General features: G+C 37.8%; 1 protein-coding gene across 4 annotated transcripts in view; it reads left to right on the top strand.

Annotated features, from left to right (window-relative positions):
- The window catches only part of hdac10 (histone deacetylase 10), a 313,475-nt gene that overhangs the window by 127,426 nt on the left and 165,927 nt on the right, over window positions 1–20,122 (top strand). For all 4 annotated transcript variants that reach the window (XM_051924423.1, XM_051924431.1, XM_051924418.1 and 1 more), the window contains one exon: window positions 3,916–4,050. In XM_051924423.1, coding sequence (XP_051780383.1) covers window positions 3,916–4,050 — 135 coding nt within the window. The remainder of the gene's footprint in view (window positions 1–3,915; window positions 4,051–20,122) is intronic.

The raw sequence follows: 20,122 nt of genomic DNA, 5'->3' as shown, positions 1-20,122 counted from the left end.
TGAACATGTGGCCCAGTGCATTCTTTAACTGCCTTGTGGCGCTGTAGTAATACGGCTGCTTTGCAGTAAGGAGACAGTGGAAGATTGTGGGTTCACTTCCCGGTTCCTCCCTGTGTGGATAGCAAATTATCCGTGACAAACAAACTGTTTTACACGCTGCAAACCAATCTGCGCCGCTTTTTCAATGTTTTTTAAGCAGAGGGAAAAAAATGAACATTTGCAAAATCCGTAACGCTGCTTTCAGTAAGTACAATGCACACGTGTTTAATTTGCCAGCCATCTTTTCTGGTTTGGGCCGCTTTTGCAGTGTTACCTCTTGTGTATTTTATATCTTGAAATCCTTCGAGTTGCTAATTAACTAACTAACACCCACCCACTCAGCTTGTGTGAAAAAAATGCGCCCGTTCTTTCATCATTTTGTTGCAGCAATATACTTTGTGTTTCCACTCAGCGCGGAGGCGCGCATTCATCTCGGATTATTACATCCTGCTAGACTAATCTGCTACACGGCTGCGTTTGAAAAACCGACTTATCCCGGATGAGTTTCACCGGCATTAATGATTAGGAATCTGGTTGGAACAAAACCCTGCATCCACAGGGGTTCACCAGGACCGAGTTTGGGAAACACTGCTGAACACAGACGAAACCGACTCAGGTGAGGAGTTGGGGCGGGCAAAGTGGTTGCAGCTATTGATTATTCAGTGTTGTTTGCCTGGGTGTCTGATCTGCTCAACAGGATCATAAATAAAAGGAAAAACAATGTGAAGGCAATGTCACAGGTGATCCTGTGGTATAGCGGGTCCACAGCTCCCCTTCAAAAGCCCATTTTTAAATAAATAATCATCGCACTCACAGTGTAGCGAGGGGTGTGGAAGTGTGGCTGAAACGGTTTCCGGGTAGACTCGTGCTTCGGGCATTTCTCCCCTGTGCAGTTTGTGAGCGAGTGAGGAGAGAGAGAGAAAGCCGGTACGTTAAAGTGAGCGAGAGCAGGCTCGAAGGCAATGTGTTCCTGTGGTATAGTGGGTCCATAGCTCCCCTTCAAAAGGCCATTTTTAATCAGGCGACTGACAGTAGTGGAATCAGGCACAGAGAAGGTCAGCTGCAGAGAGAGCGTCTCGACTGTTGCAGGGCCTGAAGCAGGTGAGATGCTAATGAAAAAGAGGCACAGGGCTTATTCGTTTTTAAAGACTGCTTCCTTCATTGTGTTTTAACTTCAGTTTTAAAGGATTGCGCGGCACTCTCTTGCGCTGCCTGTGTGTGCCTCTGTCTCTCTGTGGCGTTGCCTCTGTGTGTGTGCGTGGCTCTCTTTCTCGCGCTGCCTGTGTGTGCCTCTGTCTCTCTCTGGCGTTGCCTCTGTGTGTGTGTGTGCCTCTGTCTCTCTGGCGCTGCCTATGTGTGTTCCTCTGTCTCTCTGGCGCTGCCTGTGTGTGCGTGGCTCTCTCTCTCGTGCGCTGCCTGTGTGTGCCTCTGTCTCTCTCTGGCGCTGCCTCTGTGTGAACCAAGGTTCCACTGAGATTGACTAATGAAAAGTCAACGTGGCTCAGAGCTGCAAGTGGACTGTGGCACAGACAAACGGAAATGACGGCATGTTTTCCGAGGCGTCGCGTCCGAGTTGGTGGGCGTGGCTCTGTGATTTTTTCGTCGTATCCAATGGTCTAAGAGTTGGTGGGCGTGGCTCCTTCCTGCGTGCGCCATTGGCGTCTTACTTGTCGGCGGTTTAGTGAATCCACGCCCCTTCCGGCGTGCTTTCCATGGGTGGCTACTTGTCTCCCGGCTTAGTGAATTATATATATAGATAGGTAATGCATTCTAAGCATGGAAAGTCCCTTGGGACGGTAAGTGGAAGGAACACAGCTGAGTGCTGTATTAACTATTTAGTACTTTTACCCATAATATTACAATTTATGGGTAAAAGTTATAAGAGGGAGAGCTTGAAAAGCAGGGTTGTATTGGCATTTTCTTGTTTTGTTTTATGGATAAAACAAAATTATTAGCACAAACAAATGTAACTACAAACCAACTTTTCTGGTTCAATTGAATTACTCGAGCTGAGCAAGCCTTTTCAATTGGCAAATAATGCCTTTTCTAGTCAATATTGCACACTTTTTTATTACAATCTTGAGCAATACATCTTCTTGTCAAAGTGTAGCTTGTTTTATATACTGAGATAGATCAAAACAAATTCTTCTAGTGTCAAAAAGTGGAAGACAGAAAGATTATTAAACAGAGACCTTGGAGGACTTCTAGTCACATACAAAAGACTATTACAGTCTGTAGGTTTTCTATAAAACAAAAAGCACTACATATTTGAACAGAAATCTAAGAAAAGATAACTACCAAAGTGTCAAAGTCCACAGTAAAGTAAATATTTTTTACAGGAATTTAGATAATGATAAACAAAAAAGTTAGAGATTCCGAAGCATCCTGCCATATCATAGCTCAGTCGTCTACGGTATATACAGGCTCCAGAACAGGATGCTTTTAATAAAATGACTAAAGTCCAAAAATTAGTTTTTTTCAGTCCATGCTCAAAGATTTTTAAAATGCTTGGCTTGAAAGCTGCATCCATCGCAACCCCTTTTAGCGTTCAATATAATGGTGCATTAAAAGAAATTTCATTTAAGAGCAAATTTAAAGAGGGACATAATGAAATCAACTTAGTGCAGTAGAAAAGCAGACCATGCAAATAATAAAAGTTTCAACACAATTTAAAGTAACTTTCTGTGGAATGCTAGTATAAAATGATTCAATATCACAGAGCTGAAGAACACCCCTCAAATGCAAAAGATGATTATACTTTATTAGTAAAATCGGCAGAATATCATATGAAAGATCAGCTCCTATTGGCATGATTGTGTAAAGGTAAATCAGCAAACTGGGAATATGGCTGCAAAATGGAGCCAATGCCCGTAACAACAGGTCTTCTTAGAGTGTAATGTAAATTTATATGTATTTTTGTCAGTGACTTTGAGGGCAACCTTAATAACTGGTTGACTTATCTTTATAACTGACTTAGTGGGATCCATTTTCAGTTGTTGGTAACAGATGTTGTTGCCTAATTGACTTGAACATTCATTTATATAATGAGAAGTATCAAATATAATGATACCACCTTATTTATTGTCACTTCCTAATAGGCTAAGAGAATTCCTAAATAAAAAAGCACTTAATTTTAATTTTCTGAAGAACTTGAATAATTCAACCCCAATGCTGTAGGCATGATACTGTAAGGAATAACACAAAAAGATTTTTAGATAATACCAGTATCTTCCAATTAGAAAGTATATTATTTGATGTAACCTCACCCATTTGGGCCTTCTCATAGAGACTGGGGGAATTTTGATTTTGGACAAGATACAGTTCTTGTGTTTTTTTTTTTTTTGCATAGTTCTATCTAAAAAAGTAGTAGGTGTCATAGGGGATGTCAAAGCAGTTGATTTTGAGGAAGACACATTGAAATCATTAGAGTCATAAAAAATAGGATGTGTGTTATAATCTACATTCTGGCATATTATAAAGTTCAGCTTTTTTCCCCAATATCTTGCTCTTTTTACTTTTATCTGTATTCACAATATGGCAATGTTCCTTCCACTTACTGTCCTACTGCTCCAACTCACTTTTGATTATTTTCCTGGAGACTAATACAAAATGTTGGAACTGTCTTCTGTAATTCAGGTGCTTTCTGATATTACTTACTGTTTGTGCTCTGTTTTTGTAATTGTGATTGTTAATATAATTGGTGTAGTTCCAAGCAGTTTTTATACATTTTATTTGAACATTTGTTATTCAGCAAGTGTACTTTTTGATATAAATATCAAATTTATTATAAAGAATATTTGTTACCACCTTGGACACTGTCCACAGTTCTGGGGTATTTAAAGAGTGTAGTCTTTTTTTAAAATTATCTGTTTTCAGTCCTGTTTGCAGCATTGAAGTACCAGAGCGACTGTCTGTATCCTACTCGGAGCTTCAGATCCAGGGCCTGGTGGAGAGATGTATATCAGTACCAGTCAGGGAGGCAACTGAGGAGGAGATCTTGCTGGCTCACAGGTTTGTGCTATTGTATGCATGTATCTCTGTGTATATATATGTATTTATGTTTGTGCATATATATATGTGTATGTGTGTATGTATGTGTATATATATATATATATATATATAATATATATATATATATATATATATACAGTACTGTGCAAAAGTTTTAGGCAGGTATGAAAAAATGCTGTAAACAAGGAATGCTTTCAGAAATATAAATAATGATTGTTTATTGTTATCAATTTACAAAATGCAAAGTGAGCGAACAAAAGAAAAATCTAAATCAAATCAATATTTGGTGTTACTACCTTTTGCCTTCAAACCAGCATCAATTCTTATAGGTACACTTGCACAAAGTCAGGGATTTTGTAGGATTATAGTCAGGTGTATGATCAACCAGTTATACCAAACAGGTGCTAATGATCATCAATGTCACACGTAGGTTGAAACACAGTCATTAACTGAAACAGCTGTGTAGGATGCTTAAAACTGGGTGAGGAACAGCCAAACTCTGCTACCAAGTTGAGGTTGTGGAAGACAGTTTCATGTCATGGCAAGATTGAGCACAGCAACAAGACACAAAGTAGTTATACTGCATCACAAAGGTCTCTCCCAGACAAAGATTTCAAAGCAGACTGGGGTTTCAAGATGTGCTGTTCAAGCTCTTTTGAAGAAGCATGAAGAAACGGACAACGTTGAGGATCGTAGACGCAGTGGTCGGCCAAGGAAACTTAGTGCAGCAGATGAAAGACACATCAAGCTTATTACCCTTCAAAATCGGAAGATGTACAGCAGTGCCATCAGCTCAGAACTGGCAGAAACCAGTGGGACCCAGGTACACCCATCTACTGTCCGGAGAAGTCTGGCCAGATGTGTCTTCATGGAAGAGTTGCAGCCAAAAAGCCATACCTCCGACGTGGAAACAAGGCCAAGTGACTCAAGTATGCACGAAAACATAGCAACTGGAGTGCAGAAAAATGGCAGCAGGTGCTCTGGACTGATGAGTCAAAATTTGAAATGTTTGGCTGTAGCAGAAGGCAGTTTGTTCATTGAAGGGCTGGAGAGCGGTACAATAATGAGTGTCTGCAGGCAACAGTGAAGCATGGTGGAGGTTCCTTGAACGTTTGGGGCTGCATTTCTGCAAATGGAGTTGGAGATTTGGTCAGGATTAATGGTGTTCTCAATGCTGAGAAATACAGGCAGATATTTATCCATCATGCAATACCATCAGGGAGGCATATGATTGGCCCCAAATTTATTCTGCACATGACCCCAAACATACAGCCAAAGTCATTAAGAACTAACTTCAGCGTAAAGAAGAACAAGAAGTCCTGGAAGTGATGGTATGGCCCCCAAAGAGCCGTGATCTCAACATCATCGAGTGTGTCTGGGATTACATGACGAGACAGAAGGATGTGAGGAAGCCTACATCCACAGAAGATCTGTGGTTAGTTCTCCAAGATGTCTGGGACAACCTACCAGCCGAGTTCCTTCAAAAACTGTGTGCAAGTGTACCTAGAAGCATTGATGCTGTTTTGAAGGCAAAGGGTGGTCACACCAAATATTGATTTGATTTAGATTTCTCTTTTGTTCATTCACTGCATTTTGTTGATTGATGAAAATAAATGATTAACACTTCCATTTTTGAAAGCATTCTTTGTTTACAGCATTTTTTCACACCTGCCTAAAACTTTTGCACAGTACAGTATATATTATAATATATACACACACTCATATATATGTGTGTGTATATTATGAGGGGCCATTCTGGAAAAAAAGATTGCTTCATAAATATATACATTGGTTCAGATATACAGTATATATCGGTTCAGATATATACATTGGTTGGGATACATTGGTTGAGATATATACATCGGTTTGAATACATCCGGTCAGATATATACATTGGTTTAGATACATTGGTTGAGATATATATAAATTGGTTTGCATAGATCCGTTCTGATATATATACATTGTTTGAGATACATCCGTTCAGATATATACATTGGTTTGAATACATCCGTTCAGGGGGGACGACATCTAATACTGCAAAGATAATTACACAGTTTTTAAATGATCACAACTTATCAGACCCCTGGAGGTTTCTTAACCCAAACTCAAGAACATATTCGTTCTACTCACCAGTGCATTATAGCTACTCAAGAATTGATTATTTTTTTTATAGATAATAATTTCCTGCCTACAATTAAATCATGCAAATATGACACAATTGTTATCTCTGACCATGCCCCTCTAGTGTTGGAGCTAAAATCATTAAGCCCCTCACACTCACCTCGTAGATGGCATCTTAACCCTCTTTTATTGGCAGACGAGAACTGCACAGAATTTATATCCAAACAAATCGGCTTCTTCCTAGAGACAAACACGTCCACAGAGGTTTCTGCAGGAACACTCTGGAAACTCTAAAGGCCTTCTTAGAGGACAGATTATTTCATATCTTTCCCACAGAAATAAATTAGAAACCAAGAAAGTGTCGGAGCTAAGAAGTGAAATTACTAGAATAGATGAAGAACAAGCCAGGCGTCCAAATGAAGTTCTCCACAGGAAAAGGCAGGCCCTGCATACAGAACTTAACATCTTAACAACTAAAGAAACTGAACAACTTATTTATAAGTCTAGACAGCATTACTATGAACACGGAGAAAAAGCTAATAAGCTTTTAGCTCAACAAATTCACAAACAAGAAGTTCACAATGCAATACCAGTAATCACCAACAAGAATGGAGAAGAAATTATTGACCATAAAAATATAATGCACACATTTAGAGATTATTATAAGTCTTTATATTCTACTGAGCGCAAAGAAGACAACACACAATCTAATGCATTTCTGGATACATCACAGATACCACAAATAGATGCTTTAAGTGCTGAGGAACTGGATAAACCTCTAACGCTAACAGAATTACTAGACGCTATAAAGTCACTACAAAGCGGGAAATCATCAGGCCCTGATGGTTACCCTGTAGAATTTTATAAAAAATTCTCCACTCAGCTAGCTCCCCTCTTATTGGCAACATTTACAGAAGCTAGAGACAACCAAATACTACCTCAAACATTTCGACAAGCATTAATCACCGTCTTTCCTAAACAAAATAAGGACTTGTTACAATGTGCATCATACAGACCAATTTCACTGCTGAATAATGATGTTAAGATACTCTCAAAAATCCTAGCTAGAAGGATGGAGAAAGTGCTGCCCTCGGTAATATCACAGGATCAAACTGGATTTATTAAAGGCCGACACCTATCTTCAAATCTCCGATGCTTGTTTAATCTATAATAATAAAAGGCAAAGCCCTCACTGACTGACTGACTGACTGACTCACTCACTCACTGACTGACTGACTCACTCATCACTAATTCTACAACTTCCCGTGTAGGTGGAAGGCTGAAATTTGGCAGGCTCATTCCTTACAGCTTACTTACAAAAGTTAGGCAGGTTTCATTTCGAATTCTACGCGTAATGGTCATAACTGGAACATATTTTTTTGTCCATACACTGTAATGGAGGAGGCGGAGTCACGTATCGCGTCATCACGCCTCCTACGTAATGACGTGAACTAAAAACAAGGAAGAGATTTACAGCACGAGTCAAACGCGGGAACGAAGGTAAATGACGTTAATTTTTCACTGTCTTTTAATACTGTGTAAGCATACATATTAACACATGTGCAATTAAACGTGTGCATTTACGGGTGATTTCTCAGGCTTTAAAGCTCGCCTTTTACTAAAAAGGTAAATGCTAAACTATTTTCAATCAGTTTAATGAAACGCTCCCGTTAAGGATTGCAATAACATATTCGCGAGATAAAAGAACGAAGTAGGGGGAAATGACGTAAGAGCCGCAAACAGCGAAGAGCAAAAAATTAATTAAACAATTGAGAAGGGAGCGAGTGAAGCATTCAAGCATGTTCATAAGGGAAACAAAGCACGGTGTAAAACGGAACTTTAAATTAAGTTTATAGAAACGCTCCCCCTGCGGATTGCAATAACATATTCGCCAGATAAAAGTTTAATGAGAAGACACGAGGTATAAACGAACCACACGCCGTGGCGCAACGTTAGGGGGCAACAGTTTCAACCATTCTATGATCTGCTTCTCGCAACTGAAAGACGGCACATGGCGGATGTTAGCCGACTTGCTGACCGCAACATTAGGGGCTTCAACTCGGGCGCTGACGCCACATCTCAGTGCCAACACTTTGCAGACTGTACTTAAAAGACACGCCCTCCTCACTGGACAGTTAAAAACACCAATCAAACTAACGATGACATCAAGTATTACCCAATCAAAAGTAGGAAAGGAGGCATCTTCATAAAATGCGTGTGGGATGATTTGCATGAGACGCTGCTTAAAAAAAAATGATAAAAAAAATACGGGACAAATCCCGTCCAGTATTGATTCAAAACGGGACGCGCAATTTCATTCTCAAATGCGGCACGATTCCGTATTTTAAACGACGGGTGGCAACCCTACAGTGCCAGGTAACCACCCATACAATCAGATTGTGATTCAGACTAGGAATGCAATGAATGTAATTACCCCGATCTACATACAAGGCGAAAGTCTTGCAACATTCAAAGATGATGGTTTCGGATAAGTACACCATACAACATAAAAGAGCTTATGAAGCCTTGAACCGAAAAAAGCAACATCTCAGAGATCGTAAAAAAAAAAATAGGAGGTAATGTCGTTTTACTCGCTGTAGATTTTATTCAAACATTACCAGTTATTCCACGAGGGAGACAAGCAGATGAACTCAACGCGTGTTTAAAATCCATGCTTCTCCCGCGCTCGGTTATATGTCGCGTGTTCTCGGGTAGGTACACCAAAAAATGTATACATTTAAGCATGTAATGGACAAACAAAAAATGAGGTATACCCGAGGGCACTGCAGTAGTACTTAATCTAACTTTACTTCTTAAATGTTAATGTTTTTACTGTTTAATAATTTATACGCTTCTTATATGTTGTTCAAATTCTTTTATCAAAATACCAGTGACAGCGCAATGCACGATAACATGGAGTGAATACACCATACGCATCCGCCCACGGCCGCCCTGGTGTGCGCAGATACGAGTTGATTCTACAATAAAATAAAATAAACATAAAAAGAGTAATACAATCATCACCCATAAAGCGGATAGTAGACGTGACGTACTATATGTGTACCAGATTTCAAGTCAATAGGTGAAACGGTTTGTGAGCTACAGGTGATTTAAAATCCTGGACACACACACAAATTGCCACGGTAGCAAATTACAGAAGAAGATTTTACTGTTTAATAATTTATATTTATATAAAATGTGCTTCTTATATATTACTTCATATTCTCATATGATAATGATGTTAATATTTATATTGATTTCTATGTTATTGAAACTGCATGTATGTGTGTATATGTATGTATATATATATATATATATATATATATATATATACTAGCAAAATACCCGCGCTTCGCAGCAGAGAAGTACTGTGTTAAAGAGGTTATGAAAAAAAAAAAAGAAAAACATTTTAAAAATAACGTAACATGATTGTCAATGTAATTGTGTTGTCATTGTTATAAGTGTTGCTGTCTTTTATATATATATATATATATATATATATATATATATATTATATATATAACTAGCAAAATACCCGCGCTTTCGCAGCGGAGAAGTAGTGTGTTAAAGAGGGAATGAAAAAAAAAGGAAACATTTTAAAAATAACGTAACATGATTGTCAATGTAATTGTGTTGTCATTGTTATGAGTGTTGCTGTGTTTTATATATATAAAATACACACACACACATAAACATATATATACATATACATATACACATATATATACATGTCTACATATATATATATATATATATATAATATATATATATACATATACACATCCACATATCAACATATATATTACACATATATACACACACACACGCTTTATGGGTGATGATTGTTTTACTCTTTTTATCTTTATTTTATTTTATTGTAGAATCACTCCTATCTGCGCACAGCAGGGCAGCCGTGGGCGGATGCGTATGGTGTATTCACTCCATGTTATCGTGCATTGCGCTGTCAGTGTTATTTTGATAAAAGAATTTGAACAACATATAAGAAGCGTATAAATTATTAAACAGTAAAACATTAACATTTAAGAAGTAAAGTTACATGAAGTACTACTGCAGTGCCTTCGGGTATACCTCATTTTTTGTTTGCCCATTACATGCTTAAATGTATAAATTTTTTGGTGCACCTACCCGAGAACACGCGACATATAACCGAGCGTGGGAGAAGCATGGATTTTTAAACACGCGTTGAGTTCATCTGCTGGTCTCCCTCGTGGAATAACTGGTAATGTTTGACTAAAAATGTACAGCGAGTAAAACGACATTACCTCCCTATTTTTTTTTTTTACGATCTCTGAGATCTTGCTTTTATTCGGTTCAAGGCTTCATAAGCTCTTTTATGTTGTATGGTGTACTTATCCCAAACCATCATCTTTGAATGTTGCAAGACTTTCGCCTTGTATGTAGATCTGGGTAATTACATTCATTGCATTCCTAGTCTTAATCACAATCTGATTGTATGGGTGGTTACCTGGCACTGTAGGGTTGCCACCCGTCCTTTAAAATACGGAATCGTGCCGCGTTTGAGAATGAAATTGCGCGTCCCGTTTTGAATCAATACTGGACGGGATTTATCCCGTATTTTTTTTATAATTTTTTTTTTAAAGCAGCGTCTCATGCAAATCACCCCACACGCATTTTATGAAGATGCCTCCTTTCCTACTTTGGATTGGGTAATACTTGATGTCATCGTTAGTTTGATTGGTGTTTTTAACTGTCCAGTGAGGAGGGCGTGTCTTTTAAGTACAGTCTGCAAACTGTTGGCACTGAGATGTGGCGTCAGCGCCATAGTTGAAGCCCCTAACGTTGCGGTCAGCAAGTCGGCTAACATCCGCCATGTGCAGTCTTTCAGTTGCGAGAAGCAGATCATAGAATGGTTGAAACTGTTGCCCCTAACGTTGCGGCACGGCGTGTGGTTAGTTTATACCTCGTGTCTTCTCATTAAACTTTTATCTCGCGAATATGTTATTGCAATCCGCAGCGGGAGCGTTTCTATAAACTTAATTGAAACTTACGTTTTACACCGTGCTTTGTTTCCCTTATGAACATGCTTGTATGCTTAACTCGCTCCGTTCTCAATTGTTTAATTAATTTTTTGCTCTTCGCTGTTTGCGGCTGTTCCTCCATTTCCCCCTACTTCGTTCTTTTATCTCGCGAATATGTTATTGTAATCCTTAACGGGAGCGTTTCAATAAACTGATTGGTTGAAACTGTTGCCCCTAACGTTGCGCCACGGCGTGTGGTTAGTTTATACCTCGTTTCTTCTCATTAAACTTTTATCTCGCGAATATGTTACTGCAATCCGCAGAGGGAGCGTTTCTATAAACTTAATTGAAACTTACGTTTTACACCGTGCTTTGTTTCCCTTATGAACATGCTTGTATGCTTAACTCGCTCCGTTCTCAATTGTTTAATTAATTTTTTGCTCTTCGCTGTTTGCGGCTGTTCCTCCATTTCCCCCTACTTCGTTCTTTTATCTCGCGAATATGTTATTGCAATCCTTAACGGGAGCGTTTCAATAAACTGATTGAAAATAGTTTTGCATTTAACTTTTTAGTAAAAGGCGAGCTTTTAAGCCTGAGAAATCACCCCGTAAATGCACACGTTTAATTGGGCATGTGTTAATATGTATGGTTACACAGTATTAAAAGGCAGTGAACAACGTCAGTTACCTTTCTTCCCGCGTTTGATAAAAGCTGAGCTTTTAAGCCTGAGAAATCACCCCGTAAATGCACACGTTTAATTGCACATGTGTTAATATGTAGATAGATAGATAGATAGATAGATAGATAGATAGATAGTGCTTACACAGTATTAAAAGACAGTGAAAAATTAACGTCATTTACCTTCGTTCCCGCGTGTGACTCGTGCTGTAAATGTCTTTCTTGTTTTTAGTTCACGTGATTACGTAGGAGGCGTGATGACGTGATACGTGACTCCGCCTCCTCCATTACAGTGTATGGACAAAAAATATGTTCCAGTTATGACCATTACGCTTTGAATTTCGAAATGAAACCTGCCTAACTTTTGTAAGTAAGCTGTAAGGAATGAGCCTGCCAAATTTCAGCCTTCCACCTACACGGGAAGTTGGAGAATTAGTGATGAGTGAGTCAGTGAGTGAGTGAGTCAGTCAGTGAGGGCTTTGCCTTTTATTATTATAGATATACACACACACATAAACATTTATATACATATACATATATATACATATCTACATATACACCTATCTACATATATATACACACATACATAAACACACACATAAGACTTATTGACTGAAACGGGCTTTCACGAAAACAGTTAGGGCTTTGCTACAGGATACACCCTCCACAAGTTAACCAAGTAAAAATAAAATATATATTTCTGTTTTATTTAAACCTTTTAAGTTCATATGCATAGCCCCATTTGGCTGTTTAATTTTTTTTTCTTTCTTCAGTAATATATATATATATATATATATGTGAATGTATGTATGTATATATCTATGTCTATATATATATATATGTAGATATGTAAATTTGTATATGTATATATATGTTTATGTGGATGTGTATATACGTATGTATATGTAGATATGTGTATATGTAGATATGTATATATATATGTTTATGTATATATATGTTTATGTGTGTGTGTGTGTGCATATTATATATATAAAAGACAGCAACACTCATAACAATGACAACACAATTACATTGACAATCATGTTACGTTATTTTTAAAATGTTTCCTTTTTTTTTCATAACCTCTTTAACACATTACTTCTCCGCTGCGAAGCGCGGGTATTTTGCTAGTGTTATATATTCACCAGCAAAATCAAACACCCCAGAGATATTACTATCATTAGACTCAGAAAAAGCATTTGATATGATTGAATGGAATTACCTTTTCACTGCATTGGAGAAATTTGGGTTTGGCCCGAATATTTGTGCATGGATCAAACTACTGTATACCAATCCAGAAGCTTCAGTTTGTATTAATAACATTTGCTCAGACTACTTTAAACTAGAACGTGGTACTAGACAAGGATGTCCCTTGCCGCCATTGTTGTTTGCAATTGCTATTGAACCACTGGCGGTTCACTGCCGAAATTCTTATCAGATAAAGGGGATTGTCAGAGAAGGACTGGAACAGAAAATTTCTCTATATGCAGATGATATCTATAATAATAAAAGGCAAAGCCCTCACTGACTGACTCACTCACTGACTGACTCACTCATCACTAATTCTCCAACTTCCCGTGTAGGTGGAAGGCTGAAATTTGGCAGGCTCATTCCTTACAGCTTACTTACAAAAGTTAGGCAGGTTTCATTTCGAAATTCAAAGCGTAATGGTCATAACTGGAACATATTTTTTGTCCATACACTGTAATGGAGGAGGCGGAGTCACGTATCGCGTCATCACGCCTCCTACGTAATCACGTGAACTAAAAACAAGGAAGAGATTTACAGCACGAGTCGCACGCGGGAACGAAGGTAAATGACGTTAATTTTTGACTGTCTTTTAATACTGTGTAAGCATACATATTAACACATGTGCAATTAAACGTGTGCATTTACGGGGTGATTTCTCAGGCTTAAAAGCTGACCTTTTATCAAACGCGGGAACAAAGGTAACTGACGTTGTTCACTGTCTTTTAATACTGTGTAACCATACATATTAACACATGTCCAATTAAACGTGTGCATTTACGGGGTGATTTCTCAGGCTTAAACGCTCGCCTTTTACTAAAAAGGTAAATGCAAAACTATTTTCAATCAGTTTATTGAAACGCTCCCGTTAAGGATTGCAATAACATATTCGCGAGATAAAAGAACGAAGTAGGGGGAAATGGAGGAACAGCCGCAAACAGCGAAGAGCAAAAAATTAATTAAACAATTGAGAACGGAGCGAGTTAAGCATACAAGCATGTTCATAAGGGAAACAAACCACGGTGTAAAACGTAAGTTTAAATAAAGTTTATAGAAACGCTCCCGCTGCGGATTGCAATAACATATTCGCGAGATAAAAGTTTAATGAGAAGACACGAGGTATAAACGAACCACACGCCGTGGCGCAACGTTAGGGGCAACAGTTTCAAGCATTCTATGATCTGCTTCTCGCAACTGAAAGACGGCACATGGCGGATGTTAGCCGACTTGCTGACCGCAACGTTAGGGGCTTCAAGTATGGCGCTGACGCCACATCTCAGTGCCAACACTTTGCAGACTGTACTTAAAAGACACGCCCTCCTCACTGGACAGTTAAAAACACCAATCAAACTAACGATGACATCAAGTATTACCCAATCAAAAGTAGGAAAGGAGGCATCTTCATAAAATGCGTGTGGGATGATTTGCATGAGACGCTGCTTTAAAAAAAAAATGATTACAAAAATACGGGATAAATCCCGTCCACTCTTGATTCAAAACGGGACGCGCAATTTCATTGTCAAACGCGGCACGATTCCGTATTTTAAAGGACGGGTGGCAACCCTACAGTGCCAGGTAACCACCCATACAATCAGATTGTGATTCACACTAGGAATGCAATGAATGTAATTACCCCGATCTACATACAAGGTGAAAGTCTTGCAACATTCAAAGATGATGGTTTGGGATAAGTACACCATACAACATAAAAGAGCTTATGAAGCCTTGAACCGAAAAAAGCAACATCTCAGAGATCGTACAAAAAAAAAGGAGGTAATGTCGTTTTACTCGCTGTAGATTTTAGTGAAACATTACCAGTTATTCCACGAGGGAGACCAGCAGATGAACTCAACGCTTCTTTAAAATCCATGCTTCTCCCACGGTCGGTTATATGTCGCGTGTTCTCGGGTAGGTACACCAAAAAATGTATACATTTAAGCATGTAATGGGCAAAGAAAAAATGAGGTATACCCGAAGGCACTGCAGTAGTAGTCAATGTAACTTTACTTCTTAAATGTTAATGTTTTACTGTTTAATAATTTATACGCTTCTTATATATTGTTCAAATTCTTTTATCAAAATACCAAGGACAGCGCAATGCACGATAACATGGAGTGAATACTCCATACGCATCTGCCCACGGCCGCCCTGGTGTGCGCAGATAGGAGTTGATTCTAAAATAAAATAAACATAAAAAGAGTAATACAATCATCACCCATAAAGCGGATAGCAGACGTGACGTATTATATGTGTACCACATTTCAAGTCAATAGGTGAAACAGTTTGCAAGCTACAGGTGATTTAAATATCCTGGACAGACCAACGAAAAGCCACGGTAGCAAATTATACAAGAAGATTTTACTGTTTAATTATTTATATTTATATGAAATGTGCTTCTTATATATTACTTCATATTCTCATATGATAATGATGTTAATGTTGTTTATATTGATTTCTATGTTATTGTGAGTGCATCTATGTGTGTATATGTATGTATGTATGTATATGTATATATATATGTATATATATATATATATATATATATATATATATATATATATAATATATATATATATAAAAAATATATATATAAAAAATATATGTGTATATGTATATATAATATATCTGTATATGTGTGTGTATATGTGTATATGTATATATATATGACAGCAACACTCATAACAATGACAACACAATTACATTGACAATCATGTTACGTTATTTTTAAAATGTTTCCTTTACTTTTTCATAACCTCTTTAACACACTACTTCTCCACTGCGAAGCGTGGGTATTTTGCTAGTCTATACTAATAAAAGGCAAAGCCCTCACTGACTGACTGACTGACTGACTCACTCACTCACTCATCACTAATTCTCCAACTTCCCGTGTAGGTAGAAGGCTGAAATTTGGCAGGCTCTTTCCTTACAGCTTACTTACAAAAGTTAGGCAGGTTTCATTTCGAAATTCTACGCGTAATGGTCATAACTGGATCCTGTTTTTTGTCCATATACTCTAATGGAGGAGGCGGAGTCACATATCGCGTAATACGTATTACGCCTCCTACGTAATCACGTGAACTGAAAACGAGGAAGAGATTTACAGCACAAGTCAAACGCGGGAACGAAGGTAAATGACGTTAATTGTTGACTGTCTTTTAATACTGTGTAATTGTTGAGTGACTTTAAATACTGTGTAAGCATACATATTAACACATGTGCAATTAAACGTGTGCATTTACGGGGTGATTTCTCAGGCTTAAACGCTCGCCTTTTATTAAAAAGGTAAATGCAAACTCTTTTCATTCTGAAGGGCACAAACCACGTTAGATTTCAGCCGTTAAACGCGCAAAAATGTCGGTACACCAGATAAATAAGCGCAACATATTATCAGTTGTATTGTATGCTTACAGTACATATATAAATGTGTTAATCGTTAACTAATATTATGGGATGGTGTTTTTCAACTCGCGCCTTGATTTAAATGATTGCATGTCTTGGTGGGTTTGTGTAGCTTATTGTCAATATCTTTACACCTCTTTTTAAGACTTAATTTAAAAAGGTTTTCTTTTCTTCTTAATTAAAATTTAAAAACAATACTTCACCGCTGCGAAGCCCTTCTCGCGCTGACGTCCGAGGTTCAATTCCCGTAAGCAAGTGCAGTGAGTGTGTACGCCTGATGAGCCAATAATAAGGTGGGAAAGACGTGTCGCGTACTCTTTGCATTATTTGACAGTAAACTATTTTCATCCATTCTATGATCTGCTTCTCACAACTGAAGGCACCGTGGCTGATGTTACCTGACTTGCTGGCCAACCATAAGCGTTACCTGGTAGGTAACCACCCACTCACTTCACTCCCTTACGGGAATCGAACCGCGGACGTCAGCGCTACAGGCGAAGCCCCTAAAATTGCGCCACGGCGTGTGGTTCGTTTATTTGACAGCATGTAGATCGGGGTAATTACATTCACGCCATTCGTAGTCTGATTCACAATCTGATTGTATGGGTGGTTACCTACCAGGTAACGCTTATGGTTAGCCAGCAAGTCAGCTCGAAGTGATCACTCGAGTGAAGGCAGCTTCACAAAAAAACAGATCCTTAACAAATTGTTATTGGGATATTTTCCCTCAATTTAAAAAGCTTTTCTTCTTAATAAAAATTTAAAAGCAGTACTTCGCGGGGATTTAGATATAGATAGATAGATAGATAGATAGATATAGATGTAGATATATGTATATAGAGATATAGATATATATAGAGATATAGATATATATATATATATATATATATGTATGTATGTCTCTCTCTCTCTCTCTCTCTATATATATATATATATATATATATATATATATATATATATGTAAGCTTATAAGTACTGCCTTACTTCTCTTTAAGAAAGGAAGATGTAATGATACTTGATTTAAACGATTCCATGTCTTGGTGGGTTTGCGTAGCTTATTGTCAATATCTTTACACCTGTTTTTAAGACTTATTGACGGAATCGGGCTTTCACGAAAAAAGTTAGGGCTTTGCTACAGGATACACCCTCCACAAGTTAAGGAAGTAAAAATAAAAGTGTATATTTCTGTTTTATTTAAACCTTTTAAGTTCGTATGCATAGCCCCATTTGGCTGTTTTAGTTTTTTTTTTTCTTTCTTCAGTAATATTTAACCTCCTTAAAGAAAAACAACATATGCATTTTACTTTTTTTGTATCTCTTTAGTAATATTTTAGTGTAAAAGGATAACCAGTACTTAAACCTTTTATGTTACTTTATAAAGTTATTTTACACAATGTTGAAAAATTAATAAGAAAGCTACATATTTTGGCAGCTGCTGCTTTAATTTTCAGTGAAATGAAAAAAGCTCTCCAAGAGAAAACCTCAATGAAGAAGAAACAGTTTGCACTATCTAAAAAGGAGAAACCCTCATTTATAAAGGTTTGCTGCAGATGACTTAACTGAAAATAAATGAATACTTCCTATGTGTATAATACATATTTATCTATTTTACTTATGCCTTTATTCCAGCAACTTGCAACATCTGAGGTACAATTTGTTACATTTTGTTTCTTGCAGCACAGGCAGGTGAAGTGACTTCCTCAGGGTCACACAGTGGTGTCAGTACCAGGATTTGAACTGACAAACTCCGGGTTTGCTGAAATATTACTGAAGAAAGAAAAAAGACGAAAATGGGCAAATGGGGCTATGCATACAAATGTCCATCCATCCATTATCCAACCCGCTATATCCTAAATACAGGAGCCAATCCCTGCCAACACAGGGCACAAGGCAGGAAACAAACCCCGGGCAAGGTGCCAGCCCACCGCAGGGCACACACACCCACACACCAGGGACAATTTACAATCGCCAATGCACCTAACCTGCATGTCTTTGGACTGTGGGAGGAAACTGGAGTACCCGGAGGAAACCCAGACAGACACGGGGAGAACATTCAAACTCCACGCAGGGAAGCGAACCCGGGTCTCCTAACTGGCACCTTTCACTGCGCCACCATGCCGCCCGCATACAGACTTAAAAGGTTTAAATAAAACAGAAATATATACCTTTATTTTTACTTCCTTAACTTGTGGAGGGTGTATCCTGTAGCAAAGCCCTAAGTTTTTTCATGAAAGCCCCTTTCAGTCAGTAAGCCTTAAAAACAGGTGTACAGATAAACTTGCAGCACCACTATTCAATTACACTTGCCTAACGCCTCTCCTAAGGGGACATACTGTGGGATCTAGGCATCAGTCAAAGCACCAATCACAGGCCCAATTAGAAAGCGGGAAGCTGTGATTTGTCGTCTCCCTCCCATGTAACAATCACAGCCCGTTTTACAACGCACTATGTATGTATATATGTATATGTTTGTGTTTATGTATGTATGTATATGTATGTGTTTATATATATGTTCATATGTGTATATATATATATATATATATATATATGTATATATATGTGGATGTGTATATGTATATATATGTATATATATGTATATGTAGATATGTGTATATATGTATATATGTATTTGTATGTATATGTTTACATAACCTCTTTAACACACTACTTCTCCGCTGCGACGCGCGGGTATTTTGCTAGTGGTCTTATATATATCAGACCCAGAAAACACTGTCCCTGCTGTTTTAACAGCACTAACAGAATTTCAAAAGATATCTGGTCTTAGAATTAATCTCAATAAAAGTATACTTTTTCCAGTGAATTCACAAGCATATAATATTAGATTAGACACCCTACCTTTTACCATAGCAGATCAGTTTAAATACCTAGGGGTACATATCACAAGTAAACATAAAGCTCTTTATCAACAAAATTTTGGCATCTGCATGGAAAAAATTAAGCAAGACTTGCATAGATGGTCAACCCTTCATCTCACTCTAGCCGGAAGAATTAACATTGTTAAGATGAATATCCTTCCTAAATTTCTCTTTTTATTTCAAAACATTCCAATATATATCAATAAATCGTTTTTTGAACAGTTAGATTCAACAATAACCTCATTCATTTGGAACTCAAAACACCCACGTATCCAAAGAGCGACCCTACAAAGACCTCAGGCAGAAGGTGGCATGGCTTTACCTAATTTTCAGTTTTATTACTGGGCAGCAAACATACAAGCCATAAAAACCTGGACACAAATAAATGAACATACACAGGCTTGGTCCGCAATAGAAGTAAAATTCTGTAGTACTTCTTGATATTCCCTGCTCTGCTCTCCAATAAATGCAAGTTATCGCAAATATACTAATAACCCAATTGTGCTTTACTCACTCAGAATATGGAACCAAATTAGAAAGCATTTTAAGATGGAAAATCTTTTATCAGTGGCACCTCTGCAAGAGAACCACCTCTTTCAACCTTCGCAAGTATATCCAGTTTTTAATACCTGGAAAAGTTTTGGGATTAAAATGCTCCGAGATCTTTATATAGACAACATATTTACATCTTTTGAACAATTACGTTCAAAATTCAACCTCCCAGCTACACATTTCTTTTACTATCTTCAA

Source organism: Erpetoichthys calabaricus, chromosome 1 (assembly GCF_900747795.2).
Source record: "Erpetoichthys calabaricus chromosome 1, fErpCal1.3, whole genome shotgun sequence".
Taxonomy (NCBI): domain Eukaryota; kingdom Metazoa; phylum Chordata; class Cladistia; order Polypteriformes; family Polypteridae; genus Erpetoichthys; species Erpetoichthys calabaricus.
Note: the sequence above shows the minus strand (reverse complement) of the source record. Positions and strands in the feature narration are given on the sequence as shown.